The 18,640-nt window shown below is 34.9% G+C and overlaps 1 protein-coding gene across 4 annotated transcripts in view; it reads left to right on the top strand.

The window, feature by feature from the left end:
• Nucleotides 1–18,640, top strand: part of AP3B1 (adaptor related protein complex 3 subunit beta 1) — a 288,518-nt gene that overhangs the window by 61,567 nt on the left and 208,311 nt on the right. For all 4 annotated transcript variants that reach the window (XR_004027066.1, XM_003261505.4, XM_030800425.1 and 1 more), the window contains exons 4-6: nucleotides 6,940–7,035; nucleotides 7,651–7,811; nucleotides 9,579–9,645. Coding sequence is in view for 3 of the 4 variants with exons in the window: in XM_003261505.4 (XP_003261553.2) it covers nucleotides 6,940–7,035; nucleotides 7,651–7,811; nucleotides 9,579–9,645 (324 nt within the window). In the remaining variant the exon portion in view is untranslated. The remainder of the gene's footprint in view (nucleotides 1–6,939; nucleotides 7,036–7,650; nucleotides 7,812–9,578; nucleotides 9,646–18,640) is intronic.

Below are 18,640 nucleotides of genomic sequence, written 5' to 3'. Positions count from 1 at the left end.
AGTTTGAGGCCAGCTGGGCAACGGAATGAGACCCTATCTCTCTTTAAACACACACCCCCACCCCCACCCCCACCCACTGACACACACACACACACACACACACACACCCCTCCCCACACACCCACATACACCAAAAAAACAACCAAACTAACAAGTTAAAGGCTTTGGAGGCAGTCTTTCCAAAACCTGTTGTTTTCTTCATAGTGTGTTGGTGTCTTTCTAGACTTTGCTGGTCAATGAATTATACCCATTGGTGTGAGAAGTTAGATCCTAGATGTAGCACTCTAATGGGAAATGTCTCAATTTTTTTCAGTCTACGGTTGGTCTGGAATGTGATCCAGCTGATAAATATTGAGCTTTTACTATATGCCAAGCAATGTGATAAGTCCTTGCAATATACAGATGAATAAGGAATGGTTGTTGTACTAAATAGCCTCATGTTCACTCCCAGGCAGATGGGATAAATTACTTAGTTAAATACATATTATGTGTTGATTTGATATATTGAAATTGTTGTTAATCAATCAACTGCTGATATATTGATATATATTTGATATATTGACTGCTGTTAATCAGTCAACCACGTGTTAATTGCCTTCTACCATTGCTGTATTCTTAGGAACTTTAAATCTAGTCGAGGAAAAAGTCATCTATCCTCAAATAGTTAGAGAAGTGCTTCTAAAACTGTGATCTAAGAATTTTAAAAACTTATATTTACACTTAAATATAATCTGAAACATTAAGTATAGTTTGAATCATTTGGTTTCTATCTTATACCTATATTTGTATTCTTGTGTAACATCACTTGGTTCCAAGTGATCATTTAAAGGAACAGTGTTTCACAAATATGTGTATTTTGGGTTTGAAAAATTCTGAAGGTTGAGAAGCACTAATTTAAACCAAGAAAATGTAAAGAGTCTAATTGTGAATATAGATGGAAAGTACATTGATAATAGAGATGGGGTTCTATGGAATGAAGTCATTACTACCATTTACTACAGTTGGAAATTTTTTGTTGGATTTTTAATAATAATACTGCAATGATGTCATTTTCAAATGAGAAGATGTGCAATTGGGGTTAAAAAAACAGTGATTTAAAGCATTCTTCTTTTATAAATGTATATATTATAAATAAAATATAAATGTTTTCCTGCCTTAAAAGGTAAGAGCCTCTATTAAGGACATTTTATTCTTAAATGGTTTAATTTATATTAGGTTTTCAGATGCTCTTAGGGGAAGAGTTGTCTCCTCTTTTGTGAGGGGTACCTTAATAGAAATATCTGTGGACTGCCATCATAGGCCACAACATGTGGTAGTTAGGAACAGCCCCTGTTTGCATCCTGATTCTGCACTTGCTAGCTCTGTGACTTTGGGCAAGTTATATGAACCTCTGAGCCTTACTTTCCTCATCTTTGAGAGGGAGATAATTGTACCTAGGATAGATATGAGAATTAAACGAGTAATATAATGTAGATATAGGGCCTCACACATTTAAATTCTAGCTGGAAAGTTACAGCAGATTGAGGTGAAGAATAAAAGCTGTCGCAGGCAGTTTTCCTTTCATATTATGTATTTCATAATTAATTTTAATACTAGCCAGAATGACAAGGGTACTTTTAGAAAAGAAAGGCTGGGCTGGGCGCGGTGGCTCACGCCTGTAATCCCAGCACTTTGGGAGTCCGAGGTCAGGATCACCTGAGGTCAGGAGTTCAAGACCAGTGTGAACAATATGATGAAACCCTGTCTCTACTAAAAATAGAAAAATTAGCCGGGTGTGGTGGCATGCGCTTGTAATCCCAGCTACTCTGGAGGCTGAGACAGGACAATCGCTTGAACCCGGGAGGCGGAGGTTGCGGTGAGCTGAGATCACGCCATTGCACTCCAGCCTGGGCAACAAGAGCAAAACGCCGTCTCAAAAAAAAAAAAAAAAAAAAAAAAAAAAAAAAACAAAGAAAAAAAAGAAAAACAAAGGCCGAGGAACTTCTCCAGATGAAAGAAGACCAAGGACACATGAAAACTTAAATACGACGTGTGATCCCAGATCAGGAAAAATACTATAAATATAGGATATTATTGAGAAATTCTAAATATGGATTATTTATTAGATAATAGGATTGCACTGATGTTACATTTCCTGAATTTTATAATTGTAGTGTTAGCAATTAAAAAACATAGATGAAGGCGGCCGGGTGTGGTGGCTCACGCCAGTAATCCCAGCATTTTGGGAGGCCAAGGCGGGTGGATCACTTGAGGTCAGGAGTTCATGACCAGTCTGGCCAGCATGGCAAAACCCGGTCTCTACTACAAATACAAAAATTAGCTGGGCGTGGTGGTGTGCACCTGTGGTCCCAGCTACTCGGGAGGCCGAGGCAGGAAAATCATTTGAACCCAGGAGGCAGAGGCTGCAGTGAGCCGAGATCGTGCCACTGCACTCCAGCCTGGGAGACAGAACAAGACTCAGTCTAAAAAAAAAAAAGAAAGAATAAAACATAAATGAAGGCTATATGAGGCTTCAGTGAACTAGTCTTGGAACTTTTCAGTAGGTTGTATTGAAGGACGATATCTGAAATAAGACAATTTATTGCTTGCTATAGCAAGGGACAACTATGCTTTTTAGGCACAGCTTCTCTGGGCATAGAAATTGCTGATATTATTGTGGATTATTGGGAAGGGCAGTCTTCAGGGATTGATGGACTTTCAGGGTCCTAAGTGGGTTGATATCATCTGTAGATGTGTGGTCATGCGGGTGAGACTGCTCTTGATTGATTGGCACTCAGAGGTGGGTGTATGGGAGTGCGATTGTTCCTGACTGGCTTTCACAAGCAAGAGGCTGTCACAGATTGGTTGACTTGAGAAAACTTGTCCGTTCAGGTGCCTTTTTATTGTTGTGTAGAACAGGTTTAAAACAATTCTGGTGGCTACATGTTGCCAAGGCTACAGAAAAATCTGTCACTCCGAGGAATGTGGGAACTTAAAAACATTACCAATTTGAAATTTTTTTATAATTAAAGAATTTAAAGTATTATAAGAATCACAGCACTATTATTTTGTTTTGAAGGCCATCTGGAAAGATGAGATTCACCCCTATCGTGAACTATCTTTATTGTTTTATCTGACCCCCAAATAATTAATATTCCTTATAAGATAATACAGAAAGATGTAAAGAGTGAAAGTCACTGGTTAATACCATCACACAGAGATAGTCACTATTAACATTTTATTGTATAGATTTCTCAATTTTGTGCTTACTTGGCTTGAATCTTAGCTCTTCTATTTAATAGATATGGTACTTTAGTCAAGTTACTTACCCTGTCTGTGTTTCACTTTCTTATCTGTAAAGTAAGGATAAATACTTGTTTATTGAGTTGTGAGGATAAAATGAGTTAATTTAAGTAAGATATTTAGAACAGTGTCTGACATGTAGTTAATGCTACCTATAAGGATTTGCTATTATTACCATATTATGTCCATTCTAAGACATATGTTTGCTATTTTAAAGTTTCTGCAGTTGGGATTTAACTTAACAACTGGTGGTGATTACGATGGGTAGTGTTTTCTGTTTGTTTGTGGTTCTTTCCTTTGTGGTCCATAACATAATGGTATGTTTTACAACTGGTGGTCTATCTTAGATTGCATAAAATACAGTATGTGGGCATCTTTTTTTTTTATACAGAAGTGAGATCATACAATGCATACTCTTTTACACCTTTAAAAAATTTTAGGCCAGGTGCGGTGGCTCACACCTATAATCCCAGCACTTTGGGAGGCCGAGGCGGGCGGATCACCTGAGGTCAGGAGTTCAAGACCGGCCTGGCCAACTTGGTGAAACTCCATCTCTACTAAGAATACAAAAGTTAGCTGGGCGTGGTGGTGCATGCCTGTAATCCCAGCTACTTGGGAAGCTGAGGCAGGAGAATCACTTGAACCTGGGTGGCAGAGGTTGCAGTAAGTCCCGAGATCGCCCCACTGCACTCCAGCCTTGGTGACAGAGCGAGACTCTGTCTTAAAAACAAAAAACAAACAAAAAACCTTTTTCAAGGGCATATTTTCTTTTCTTCAGATGGTGTTTTGCTTTGTCACCCAGGCTGGAGTGCAGTGGCGCGATCTTGGCTTGCTGCAACCTCTGCCTCCCGGGTTCCAGCGATTCTCCTGCCTCAGCCTTCCCAGTAGCTGGGATTACAGGCATGGGCCAATATGCCTGGCTAATTTTTTTGTATTTTTAGTAGAGATGGAGTTTCACCATGTTGGCCATGCTGGTCTCCAACGCCAGACCTCAGGTGATCTGCCCATCTTGGCCTCCCAAAGTGCTGGGATTACAGGTGTGAGCCACCACGCCTGGCCACAAGGACATATTTTCAATGTCATACAGATTTATTTAATTTTGTATAGTGGCTGAATAGTATAGTGTTATATGGATGAACTGTCATTTGTTTACTGTTTATCTACTAGGACTCTTTATTGTTTAATTTTTGCTCTTGTGGAAGATTTTAATAAGTGGAACTTGGGGAAGTGGAACTTGGTGAAGCGGGATAACTTGGGATAACCTGAGTGGAGATTGAGATAAAAAGTGCAAATTATATTTGGGGACTATTTCTGTTTGACTAGAAAAGGAGGTTTCAAACAGATTATAAACTGTATTGAGTACTAGGTTAAGAGCTTTAGATTTTGTTTTTAAGATTTTGTGGAGCCATTCAACATTGAAGAGTAATTGGAAAAAAGTTTTTTCATTTCATTTATAACTCTGCCCATATAGTATAGATGAATGGATTGATATCAACTTAAAATGGTTGTGTTTAACATTTTTATCAATGATGAAGATGTACAGCTTGTTTGCTCATTAAGTTTTCATTTGTACTTATGAATTGAGAAATAGGTTGGATTATAAAATTGTCATCTCAAATTATCTTAACAGGGTGCCAAGATGCGTTGAATCTAAATTGTTGACAATTTCTGTGGATAAATGGAAGATTTCACCTTTCATTTAAAATAATTTTTAAAAAATTCCATGAGGACAGTTTGATTTTGATTTGGTCAGCGGTACATTTGGAAAAGATGTATGGTTTTAATCAAGAATTAGTTATATCTGTGGAAGTACCTCATCTGGAGCAAGTTCTTACCTAGTTTGTTATGTTTAGACTTTGTTTGTAGTTTGTAGTGCCATGCTGAAAAAAATTGGAGTGAGTTTAGGAGGGAGCAAACAGGATGGTAGAGGAACCTAAAGCTGTTACGTTTCACGAGAAATTAGGGTACAAGGAAGGAAGGTCATGACAGTTGTTTCTAAAGTAGTCCAGATTGGTTAGTATGACTCGAAATATGATCCAGTATAGTACTGTTTTTATATTTCCAGCACCAATTCCAGCTATCTCCAACTTTTTCCCCTCATTTTCCTGTGTTCTTTGAGTATATAACTTTTTTTTTTAATTTTAAATTTTTTTAATTTTTGAGACAGAGTCTCTTTCCAGTTGCCCAGGCTGGAGTGTAGTGGCACAAGCCCACCTCACTGCAGTTTCGACCTCCCAGGCTCAGGTGACTCTCCCATCTCAGCCTCCCAAGTAGCTGGGAGTACAGGTGCATGCCACCACGCCTGGCTAATTTTTTTTTTTTTTTTTTTTACTAGAGATGGGATTTCACCATGTTGCCCAAGCTGGTCCTGAACTCCTGGACTCAGGCAATCTGCCTGCCTCAGCCTCCCAAAGTGCTGGGATTACAGGCGTGAGCCACTGTGCCTGGCTGAGTACATAACTTTTAGGTATATACTGTGCTGGTGTCTTAGAAGGGTAATCAGGAATGTGAAGATATTTGAGAAGGTAGATACAGGCTATAAATAGTGCTAGAAGGAAGCAACGGATAAATTTCAACTCAAATTCTAGTTTTTGTTTATTTTTTTTCTGTTCATAATTTTGTTGTAAACTTAGTGATTAAATTGCCTTTAAAAATTGTTTTCAAGGCTGGGCACAATGGCTCATGCCTGTAACCCCTGTGCTTTGGGAGGCTGAGGTGGGAGGACCAGTTAAGCCCAGGAGTTTGAGACCAGCCTGGGTAGGCAACATAAGAAGACCCCGTCTCTATAAAATACTAAAAAAAAGCCGGGTGTGGTGGTGCATGCCTGTAGTTCCAGCTACTGGAGAGGCTGAGGTGGGAGGATGGCATGAGGCCAGGAGGTTGAGGCTGTAGTGAGCCCTGATTGTGCTATTGCACTGCACCCTGTGCAACAAAGCAAGACCATGTCTCAGAAAAAAATCGAAAACCAAAAAAAACTGTTGTTAGAACACACATCCAATCTTTTTGAATTTTTATTACGTTAAATTGGTATTAATAGTCACACATTATTCTTACTGGTCTGAAAATGTCATGTAATGCATGTTGAAATGTATTACCATAAAAATCAGAGTTAGGGCTCTGGACTCTTTTAACAGATGAGGAAACAAGTTCCCATAACATATAGTTAGTGGCCTGGGCCCAAATTCTTTCTCTTATTATTTTTTAAAGAGATAGGGTCTCTCTGTGTTGCCCAGGATAGCCTCTAACTCCTGGGCTCAAGTGATCCTCCTGCCTCAGCCTCCTGTGTAGCTGGGACTACAAGCATGCACACCATGCCTGGCTTCTTTCTTTTATTTTTATCCCTCATTTTGAAAATATTTTTACAATTTAGTTAATATTCTTATATGAGATCTGCTCAGGGATTTTTTATTCCCTTCAAGAGGAAGGGGCACTTTGATAGGCTATTGCTATTTTGGACTGGACTATTAAAATTCTTACTTTAAAAGCTTTTTCTGTTGTACTTATTATCCCACAAAATATTATTTTCATTTTATAATCTAAGATGTGACCAGATTCAGTTATTTACTTGAGAAGAATTGAGCATGGATTTTGGTATAGCAGATACTGAGTTTTAAATTTTCACTCTGGCTATGAATAAATGATTTATTTTTTTAACAGATCAAGAAGTTGGTGTATGTTTACCTGGTTCGATATGCTGAAGAACAGCAGGATCTTGCACTTTTGTCCATAAGCACTTTTCAGCGAGCTCTGAAGGTAAATAATGGAGTGAGTAGGCAAATAGCTACAAGGTTTCTGCAGAGTTGAAAGTGTGTCATTTAAAGAAGTGGAGCAATAATCCACTAAATAGCACAGTAGTGTCTTGAAAGAGTTAAAAGCCTCCTATAGTGCCTACTCAATACACTTAGAAAATAATTTATACAACCAACTGAAACCTTGCTGTATATGTTGCAGCTTCTGTATGTTTGTTTATATTCAATATAATTATTTTCATGCTTCAAAGAGCTGTTTATCATTATACTAGTTGTTGAAAGTGTGCCAAGGGGGTTATAAGACATTTTTAAACATGAAATTGATGACCTGCAGCATTTTATTATTATGAAAGTATAAAAACCCAGCATATTTAATAATAAATGACCAACTAGAATTATAACTATTACTTTTCTTTAAAACATTATTAAAGAAGTAAACATTTATTTATGTCTGTCTTTTTTTCCCATTCCCATATAATAATTGTTCATTTTAAATTAAGTAGCTTTCTTTTGCTATTGTTATATTACACCCTTTAAGCACGTATTAACTGTGTCTTAAAGATGTCTTTAAAATATTGTAAAGTTGAAATTTTGGTGAATATTTTTGCACTATTTTTAGGATCCAAACCAACTAATTCGTGCAAGTGCTTTGAGAGTTCTGTCAAGTATTAGAGTGCCAATTATTGTACCTATCATGATGCTTGCTATTAAGGAAGCTTCTGCTGACTTATCACCATATGTTAGGAAGAATGCAGCCCATGCAATACAAAAATTATACAGGTAGGTGCATTGTTAACAATATACCAAAGATCTCTCATGTTACATGGAATGTTATAGACCACAGAGGCTTATTTTATTCGCTCTTTTAGGTAGGCTGTTCTTATGCTAAGTAAATCCAGTGACTGTATGATGGTATTTCCCTTTGCTGCAAACGTTCCTTACACACCTTTAATTTTGTTTTGGCTATAGAAACCCTATGCAGGTTTTTATTTGTGAGGCTGTTAGAGCCTGTGATAATTTATAGAGTTTATAACTTAAGAATAATCAGAATTTGAATTCTCACTTATATAGTCTATCTCATGTACACATATGCTTGTATTATTAGAAAATTGAGATTTTTTTTTTTCCTGTTTAGGGTAGAATCTTCAGTGTGTGATCCTCTCAACTCACTTATATGTGTTTTCCCGTCTTCCATCTTTGTTCCTGCTGCTCCTTTCCTTGTCTAATTCTTTTCCAGAGCTATTTTACTAAGTAATTTTTAAAAGTATAGTGATTTGAAATATAGTGCTATACCATATCTGTGTGATATTTTAGAAATGTTATGCAATATTATACAATGCCCTGATCTCTGTGGAAAATTTACTGTCCAAATAGAATTGTCTACAACAATTTGGTATTATTTTCAGCTATCATTTATTCTGCAAGCTTTTTGATACTCTCTTCTGTTTCTGGTGTTGTATTCACAGTATTGTGCTGTGTGTGTTTAGATGTATGAAAACAATAGAGGATGTGGCACTTAATTATGAGTAGCATATCATGTATTTGAGGAAGAAGATCAAAGACATACCAAATAATTAAAGGCAATCTATAGTGAATAAGATATTAGCACTTGATATATATGTATATACAAAGGTACACTAGCAATGTCTTTGATACGACAGGGACCAGAGATGATCATATTTTGTTACCAGAAAGTAAAGATGTAATGAGATGGGATTGGTAGTGAAATACTGCTTTGAGAAGGAAGACTTAAGCTGAAATTTGAAAGAATTAAAAAGTTTGTCCAGATAATTATAATGCTTAGTAATAAATGTATATGTTTGTAAAAAGTGAAACCTCATATTCCTACATTAACTGCCAGACAAAGTTTTATCATGCTTCTCACTCACCTTTTCTCCTTAGAAACTTAAGGGATAAGATCCATGCTCACTCTAATGGTTTAAAAGTCCGTCTATCACTGGGCTCCAGTATATTCCAGCCTCAATGCTTGCCTCTCCTTGCCTTGAGCTTATAGTCTGTTAGTATTCTATCTCAAATGTTTTAATCTTATTACTACCTCTTATTTTTCTTAGTTTTAGTTGGCAGATTTTATAATGCATGTCTCTATCAGTAAACTAGTATGATATAAAATTCTTATTTGGAAATTCTCTGTATTTGTTTTTGGCAAGTATGTATGCATAGTAAAATAATGACTGCTATCTAGTTATTTTTTTCCTCCCAGTTGAAAAAAGAGTTTGTGGTTTATCTACTTTACAGTTACTTTCTTGAAGTTTTCCAACTCTTTTAGAAGTGAACTTGTTCTTTCAGTACTATCTTAACTAAACCATTGATATCTGGTTTAGTTAATATGAACAATATTAGAGGGAAAGCTTAGGACACATTCATGAGAAAAACCATCCCATTTTATTTGTTTTTTCTTTATTTCTAACTTACAATTCTTGCTCTCCTTTCCCTCTTTAAAAATTTCTCAACATCCTTGAATTGGTGAGCATCGTGTAAAGCTAGAATTAAAGGGAAAAATTAATATGTTATTTTTGTATTTTTTAGCCTTGATCCAGAGCAGAAGGAAATGTTAATTGAAGTAATTGAAAAACTTCTGAAAGATAAAAGCACAGTAAGTAATGTCTTTTTATGTCTTTGATGTAAAAATGTACTTTATTTACATGGTATCATTTACCATTATATATTTTATGTAGTTATATTTATTGATTTCAAAATGGTATAAATATTAATGGCACACAGGCCTATTTTTAAAGAACAAAAATTTTCATGTTATGAGAAAGACTGCATTTGGAGTTTTAGATCGTTATGTGTTTCTTCATCAGAATCTGAAAAAAGGCAAGTTGGGAAAAAAATCTTTAACCTGTGGCTAAATGGTTAACATGGTAAGATCAAGGAACAGAGGTGACCCATGGGAGATGTGAGTTACTAGTGTATTAGTATCTTAGATGGGGCTTTTGTACCCACTTTATATGTTGCAAAACATATAAAGGAAAAGGATTAGGAAAAGGATTCCAGCTCATCTTAGGATGCTATCATCAGGGAGTGTGTACTATCTATGCATAGCAGCTATCTAATACAGTAGGCACTAGCCCCATGTAGCTATAACTGTTGGTTTATGGCTTGGCATTTGATCTATCCTGGATAATGTTCAATAAACATTTGATTAGAATGTGTATTCTGCTGTTGTTGAGTGGAGTGTTCTTTAGATATTTGTTTTATCAGACATCTGTTTTTTAGTGTTGTTCAAATCTTCTACTTTGCTGATCTTATGCCTACTTGTTCTATTCATTATTGAAAATAGGGTATTAAAGTCTCTTTAATTCTGTCAGTGTTTGCTTCATCTATTTAGGAGCTTGGATGTTTGGTGCATGTATGTTTATAATTTTTTTAATCTTCCTTTTGTCATTGTAAAATGTTCCTCTTCATCTCTAGTAACATTTTTTGTTTTAATGTCTGTTTTGCCTTTTATAAATACTACTATTCTAGCTTTTTTATGGTTGCTGTTTCCATTATGTATCTTTTTCCATCCTTTTACTTTCAGCCTGTTTATATTTTTGCATCTATGGTATGTTTCCATAGACAGGATATAGTTGGCTCTTGTCTTTTTATCCAGTCTGCCAATGTGTGCCTTTAGTTGGAATGTTTAATCCATTCACAATTAATGTTGTTATTAATATAGTTGGATTTTAAGCTGTCATTTTACTTGCTTTTATGTTTCATGCCTTTTTTGTTCCTTATTTCTCCTTTATTGCTTTTTCTTAGATTAAATGAATATGTTCTAGTGAACATTTTAATTCTTTTCATGATTTTTTCACTATATATTTTTGAAAATATTGTCTTATACATGGAATTATACTTGTAGTTTCATTCCTAGACCATTTAGTAAATTTCTGTTAGTCTGTAGTGTACCAGAAATCATTATTGCATTTCTTCTATGCATAGTTGGTATAACGTAGGAGGTAACCAAATATAGATTGATTATAAATCAAGATAGAGAAAAGAAATTTGATTCCTTTTTGTCTCCTGTATGACAGGCATGCTATCTGCCAGATATGAAGTCAATATTATTAATATTATGGTTAACTTGATTTTAATAATTTAAAAAAATACTTAGTTTTTTTCTATTATAAGTGCAAGAGATTGGCTAAGTACCTTGGAGAGTAGTAAGATCTAGAAGAAGCAGATCTGTCATTTTAATGAGGTTTACCATCATTTCTGCTACATTATAGACTAAGAGAAATTCTTTGCATGGCCTGGGAATGAACTCTTTCTGTAAAATATGTGTATGTCTTCCCAGACAGGATACAGCATATCATAGGTAAAAACAATAGCGTTTGAATCAGAACTGGCTTAATGTCTGAGCATCTGCCACATAGTATATGTGCCAATTCTTTATGAGTTTTAGGCTCCAGATTTGTAGGGTTTATAATATCTAATTTATAAATTTGCTGTTTGTGTTGAAAGAAAGAACTATTGTATATAAAACCCTCAGCACAGTGCCTAACACCACATGGGATGTGATTAAAAATTCCAAATAAGAAATAAGTACTCAAAAAGGAAGTAAAGAATACAGTATCTGTGTAAAATTGGAATGTCTGTTTCCAAAATACACCAGAAAGAAAAAAATATTGAATACTTGTTCATCACAGTTATTTAATATTTGTTGAATGACTGTTGAATTAATTTGTTACATTCTTGGTGACAGTAATTAAGTGTGTGGTATTGTTTTTAATGTTTCCCTCACGCCCCTGCAGTGGTTTCATGCTCAGTGTTCATAGGTAGATTCTTTGGGGGCTTTGGTGGCCCACCCTTTGTGAGGCACTCATTTTTCCTAAAGTGTTATATACTGTATGTTTATTTTTTAAAAATTAAGAATACATATTTCTTTTTTTTTTTTTTTTTTTTTTTTTGAGTCGGAGTCTCGCTCTGTCGCCCAGGCTGGAGTGCAGTGGTGCAATCTCGGCTCACTGCAAGCTCCGCCTCCCGGGTTCACGCCATTCTTCTGCCTCAGCCTCTCCGAGTAGCTGGGACTACAGGCGCCCGCCACCACGCCCAGCTATTTTTTTTGTATTTTTAGTAGAGACGGGGTTTCACCGTGGTCTCGATCTCCTGACCTCGTGATCTGCCCGCCTCGGCCTCCCAAAGTGCTGGGATTACAAGAGTGAGCCACCGCGCCCGGCCCATATTTCTTTTTCTGTCTATAGTAAAAAACAAAGTTTTTTACTGACACCTGTAATTCTGGTGGTATAGCACAGAGTTCCTTCTAGCCCCTTTCCTTTTTATATTTGTAACTGCCTATTCAACATTAAGAAATGTGGCTCTGGCCAGGCACCGTGGTTCATGCCTGTAATCCTAGCACTTTGGGAGGCCAAGGTGGATGGATTGCTTGAGCCCAAGAGTTCGAGACCATCCTGGGCAACATGATGAAACTTTGTCTCTACAAAAAGAACAAAAAGAGAAACAAACAAAAAAAAAAAAACAAGAAACAGGGCTCCTATTTCCACAATCTATTTACATTTTTGCTGAGTCCCAGAATGCAGAGAAACTATTGCTTCAGAATTGCTAGCACTATACCTCTGTGGGGTATACAGTAGCACGGGGCCTAATAATTAGAGTTAAATATTTGTTTAGAGTTGTTTTTGTCTTTAATCTTTTTTTTTTAATGTATGGTAAATCAAAATTGCTTCAGTTATTTATATCTTTGAACTCATGTTGGTATGTAAGAAAGCTATTGATTTTTTTTGAGTGATAAATTTTATATTCTGCTTTTTTACTCAATTCTTCTATTGTTTGAGTTAATTTTCTCATTCATCCTCCTTAGGTTTTTTTTTGCATGACAAAGAGTCTTTACTTTTAAATGATTATCAGTACACCAAGTAGTAACATGTAACAAGTTCTTGAATTCTGTCCTCTTTGATTAAGTAACTAAAACTGGCCCAAACAATTATACTAGTGTTCGTTGTTCTAACCACTAGCAGGAATGGACTACCAGATATCGCAGAAAAAGGCCAAGACTTCACCCCTCTTCTGCCTAAACTGCTTCCAGATGGTTCTGTTCTCCTGGGTCTCCTCTACTTTAGTGCTGCAGCTGCCTTGGGATCGCAGGGCAGCAGCCTCCTTGGCCTTGAACTCCTTTCTCCCTCTGCAGGCAATATTGTTCAATTTCACCTTGAACTGCTGCTTTGGCCTGCTTCTCCCTCCGGTTCTTTCACTGCAGGTCTCAGACACCCTTTTCAGCAACCTGCAGCAGCTACTGGATCCCCTGAGACTGACTGGCCATGACAGCGCCAACTCTGAGGCAGAAGCAAGCAGCCTAAATATCTCTCTGTCTTTCTCTCTCTCATTTTTTTTTTTTAAGAGAATGAATCATATCTGCAAATAGAGATGTTTTACTTCCTCTTTTTCAATTCCTAGAACTCTAATTTCTCTTGTCTGATTATATTGTTTAGTGCCATCACTACAGTTGTGTTCAATAGTAGTGGAGATTGTGGGCATTCTTGCCTTGTTTCAGTCTAAAGGAAATGCTTACATTGTGTTTGCATTAAGAAAGATGCTGGCCCTGAAGATTTTATCTTTGAAATATAGTACTTTTGCAAGGTGCTTCAGGATTACTTGATATGGGTCAATTGTTTTGCTTTGGTACTCAGTGAGTCCTTTCAAAATGTAGATTCAGAATTTATGTTATCTCTGGCAAAGTGTTTTTTTTTAAGATTATAATTTTAAATATTCTGTAATTTTTTTCTTCTTCAGGGATTCCTATTTTATGCACATTGGATCTTCTTTGCCTGTTTTACATTCCAACCATTGTGTCTCTAAACCTCTTTACTTCTTTCTTTATCTCATTTTTATTCTTTTGGTTCTTTTTCTACCTTTCTTTAATACCCGCTTTAAAATTTTCATTCAGTAATTTTATTTGAAGGGCACCTTGCAATTTAGTCTTCATGTCTGATTATTTTTGCTCTCTTGATTTCTTTCCTGGTGTCAATCAATCCTGATTTCTTTTGTTAATTTATGATAACTTTAAAAAATTTATAATTTATATTTATATTTCCTATCAAATGCTTCTTTTGAGGATATTTAATTCATTTTGAAGTGTTGTGTTGTTTCCTTTTGCTTCATCATTTATATTTCTTTGTCGGTAACTTTTGCCAGTTGAATTGTTTTGATTTTCATTTTCTGTTTTTAGTACTTACAGATTACTTGCATCTTTTTATTTCTTTGGACAAGATGGGTGATTTGATTTTGAGGTAGCTTGCAAGATTCCTAGTACAAGAGTACCCTCTCTGTTAGAATTACAAAGTATGTTTTCTTAGTAGATGGCCTTTTGGTGGGAGGACGTGCATGCATAGGACCAGTATATGTCCTCAAATTATTTTGAGATATATTTTGTAGCAGCCTAAATTTTTCTCTCTTCTTTTCTTTTCTGCCTAAAAAAGAAGGGTCTTAATCTGTCACCCAGGGCTGGAGTGCAGTGGTGTGATCATGGCTCACTGCAGCCTCGACCTCCCCAGCACAAGCAATCCTCCTGTCCCAGCCTCCTGAGTAAATGGGACTATAGACATACACCACCATGCCCAGCTAATTAAAAAAATTTTTTTGTAAAGATGGGGTCCCACTGTGTTGCCCAGGCTGGTCATGAACTCCTGAGCTCAAGTGATCTTGCTTTGGTCTTGCAAAGTGTTGGGATTACAGGCGTGAGCGACTGCACCCAGCCCCTCTTATTTCTTTTTTCCTGTTATTTCACAGTTTCCAAAGGACTGCTGTCCCCTTACTTTTTTTTTTTTTTAAGCTAATTTTCTCCCTGAAACTTTCCCTTTCTACACTGCCTCATTGAATCATCCTCTCTTTCAAGTCTTTCCCTTATAGTCTGCTCTGATCTACCAAGAATCTTTTCCAGTATTTTCATATTACTGTGTTCTTTCTCTTTCTGTTGTTGATTTTCGATTACTTTTAGGCCTGCCATTAACTTCTGCTTGCTTTGTTCCAGGCGTTTTTTTTTCTATACTGTTGTAGGTCTTTGTAAAGTTTTGTGATACAAGCATGTAAATAGTTATCTGGAATTTAGGGTTTATATTTCTACTTATATATAATTTGAGGTTTAGAGATTCTCTGTTTTGAAGTTAGGCTTAAAGCATAGGTTTTGGTCCTTTTTTTGTTTTTGGATTTGAGTTGGGAGATTCAGACTTACTTAGGCACCATTAACTTGTCTACCCAGTATTTAAATTGGCTGTATTTTGTGAATGTTTTCTGGTAATTTTTTCTTTTGTGTGATTAGAATCCATTGTAGAAAGGTTAAAAATATTCTGCACAGATATTTGTGGATCATATCTTAATTATTACCTTTTTTGGTCACATGTAATTCTTTATTGAAGAAAGACAGGTACATTTCTCCTCTGCTCCCCACCACCAAATTTTTAATGTCAGCATTAGCATTTAAAATCAATAGAGGATCAAAAATCACTTTCATTTAAAAAATCTCCCAATTAAATGTACCAGGTCTAATTTAATTCCACATTTTGAAAAGGAATTTATTTGTTGCCAGCAGCAGTTTTTTGCGATCATTATTACGATGATGACATTGGTGTTGCTGCTGATACATACATATTTGAAAGATGTTGATCTGTTAAACTTTCTTCATTTAACCTCTGTTGATTTTGGGGCATACCATCTGTTGCTTCTTTTAGGCTAGAGGATATTTTCTTTCAATTGAGATCTCAAAGAAAATTAGTTCCATAATTCTCATTTTAAGGAAAGGTGGAATTATAAATATATTAAAATAGAATGGCTTTTCTCTTTTACTAAAGACCAGTATGTGTCATATGAATAGTTTTTTCCTAAAAATAGAACATTTTAGTATTATTTAGGTAAAAGATATTACAGAAACCTTACAACTGTAGTCATTGAACTTAAAGGGGGGCATCTAATCTATATTCTGTCATCTCCAATCAACTGTTACCATTTTTCTTTATATGATTTTTTATTGTTTATTCTTAAATTTTATACCATTTTCATCTACCTTCTCAACATGTCCTAAACACTTTCCTACTTTACTACAAGCCTTTTCTAATGTTCACATATGAATTTATTTTTAAAATTAATAACACTTTCTCTTGTTTTTCTTTAAAATATAGCAATCCATATTTGTTGACATTCTTTTCTTTAGAACACTTCAGAAGCAGAGTGGTATTTATTTCCTTTTCCTTTCGAGTTAATCCTAAAGAAATCCTTTTGATAGCATCTAACTTTCTAATAGAAAACAGAGTTTCTTAGGAAAACAAATTAGGTCAGTGCCTGCTGAAAAACTGATTTATTTATATATTTTTGATGACATAAAATTTCCTCTTTTTAATTTTTCCTACGAAATTATGTTTAATGAATAGATTGGTAGTTTATAGCTAAACTGTAGGGGTAAGACACAAATTTTAAGTTATTGATTTAATGTTGATAAAAGCCCCACTGTTATGTGCAAAAAACACACCCCTGAGTTTGTGCAGATGTTTTATTGTGATAGATCTATTATCCAGCTATTAGAAGATAAATGACTGATCTTTCCCATTTTCCATGCCTCAAGAAAATTGAAATAAGAAGGGGAATATCATTTGGGCTGTATGATTAGGGAAGGTTGGATGGCCATTAATTTAAGGGAAGAAAATCTTGGCAGCATTGGCCAACTTATACCATATTATCAATCAAACCTTGATGCACTTCTTGTGATGACCCAGCACTCTCAGGTTTTTGCAATGTTAATTAGAATTCATGACAAAATAGATGCAAGGAAATGTTTTGTACCCTTCATAATTTTATAGAAAATTTATTGTTATTAGAGGAACCATTTGCTTAGTGTGATTTTTTTCATTACCAGCTTGTCAACTAGCATAGATAATCTAGAGAAAATATGAACTCCATAGATGGGGTGTCACTTTTGTTGATGGTTCATGTAGTTTACCTTGGAGCACAGCTAATGGCTGAAGTTCATAGCAACAGCACAGAAAAACATGGCAACCAAGGGAAGATAAATGAACCATGTTTATTGCTTTAATATAAAAAATACATAAATGGAAAACTGCATTTGAATTTGATGAGCTCATTGCTAGTTTTGTTGGAGTGATTTATTTTTCCCCTTATATGAAAAGCTACTATTGACACAGTGAGATGGAAATTAACTGTCTGTTTTTTGGAAACAAGTATTTTTGGTTTTAAAATCTGAGTAGATCATTTAATTTTAATTCTGAATGTTTTATAGACTATTGAACATTTAATAAACCAAAATTATTAATTTTCCTTGTAGTGTTTAGCCCAGGGTCAGATTGTTAAAACTATATGATTAAGTATCTAAAATGATCAGTTTTATTTTGTAAAAGTACTCTCTTTATATGCTTTTTAATTATTTTGATGTTTTCTTAAACTTTATTTGGTTCTACTTAATTAATGATATTTGTTAGTACCTTAGAAGGTGTTAGTACTTTAGAATTATTGTGTACATGTAGCTCTTGGTTTAATGAATTTAATATTGTATGGTAGCTGATTTTCCATTTAATTGTTTAGTGTCAAAACACATTTGGAAGAAAATAATTGCTAAGACAGAATAACTTGATTTTACATAGTATTTTAAAAATTGAAACTGTGAATTACCTGTTCAATTTCACGGATCATTTTATCCTAGATACTATCCTTTATTTTTGTACTTTAACACCCTTTACCAATTGATGTTGATATTAATATAAGGTTGATAATACATATATATAGATGTTTCTATCTCACAATGAGTTATTCTAGAGTTTAATGTCATAAGCTTGTTGTAAGATATTTTAAAATGATACTAATTGTCACTTTATAGAAATGTAATTATCACAAAATGTAATTTCTAAAGAAATTATGTCTTTTGCAGAAGACATCAAAATGTGATTGAAAACATGAGCTTAACTTCCTTGCCATATCTATAACAAATAGAAAATTATATATATAATACATTTTTATATAGTTCACACAAATAATCAATTCTGTGCTTTTTCGATTGAGGTGCATACATGCTGGGACCAGCAGGCACCAGTACATGGGTAGGGCTGGAGTCAATAAATGCAGCTTCACGTTTATACTGATTGGTAATTCATAAAATCCCCACAGGACTTGAAACTTGTTTAGCATAATAGCGAGTCTATATTCTGAGCTGTTTTCTTTCAATTGTATTGTTGGTTGCATATTAATAAACTAAATGTCAGCCAAGTAGAGGGACAAACACTCAAAATATGAATATCATTGTATCTAATATTTTTCAAAAAGTACCATTTCAGTAAGTTATATTTCTATTTAATTGCTTATTTTAAGTCATTGGGGAAATTTTAGACACTAAAATGAAGATCCCTAGTGTTCAGATAGAATATGGTATTAATTTGTTTTTCAAAACTGTATTATATTGTGGGCTAACTGCACATATATCATTTGTACATATATAGAAGTATTTGTATAATATATATTCTGCTTAGTTTGTATCTTTAGAGTAAAGGAATCTCAATGTTACCACTTTGTAAAAGCATCACAGTTCAGAAACTAACATTATGATTCATTAACTGGTCTTGGAAAAGCCCCCTTTTGTTAGTAATATATTA

The sequence above is a fragment of the Nomascus leucogenys genome, chromosome 2 (genome assembly GCF_006542625.1).
Source record: "Nomascus leucogenys isolate Asia chromosome 2, Asia_NLE_v1, whole genome shotgun sequence".
Lineage (NCBI taxonomy): Eukaryota > Metazoa > Chordata > Mammalia > Primates > Hylobatidae > Nomascus > Nomascus leucogenys.
The sequence above is the reverse complement of the archived record's forward strand: the minus strand, read 5'-3'. Positions and strand labels throughout refer to the sequence as shown.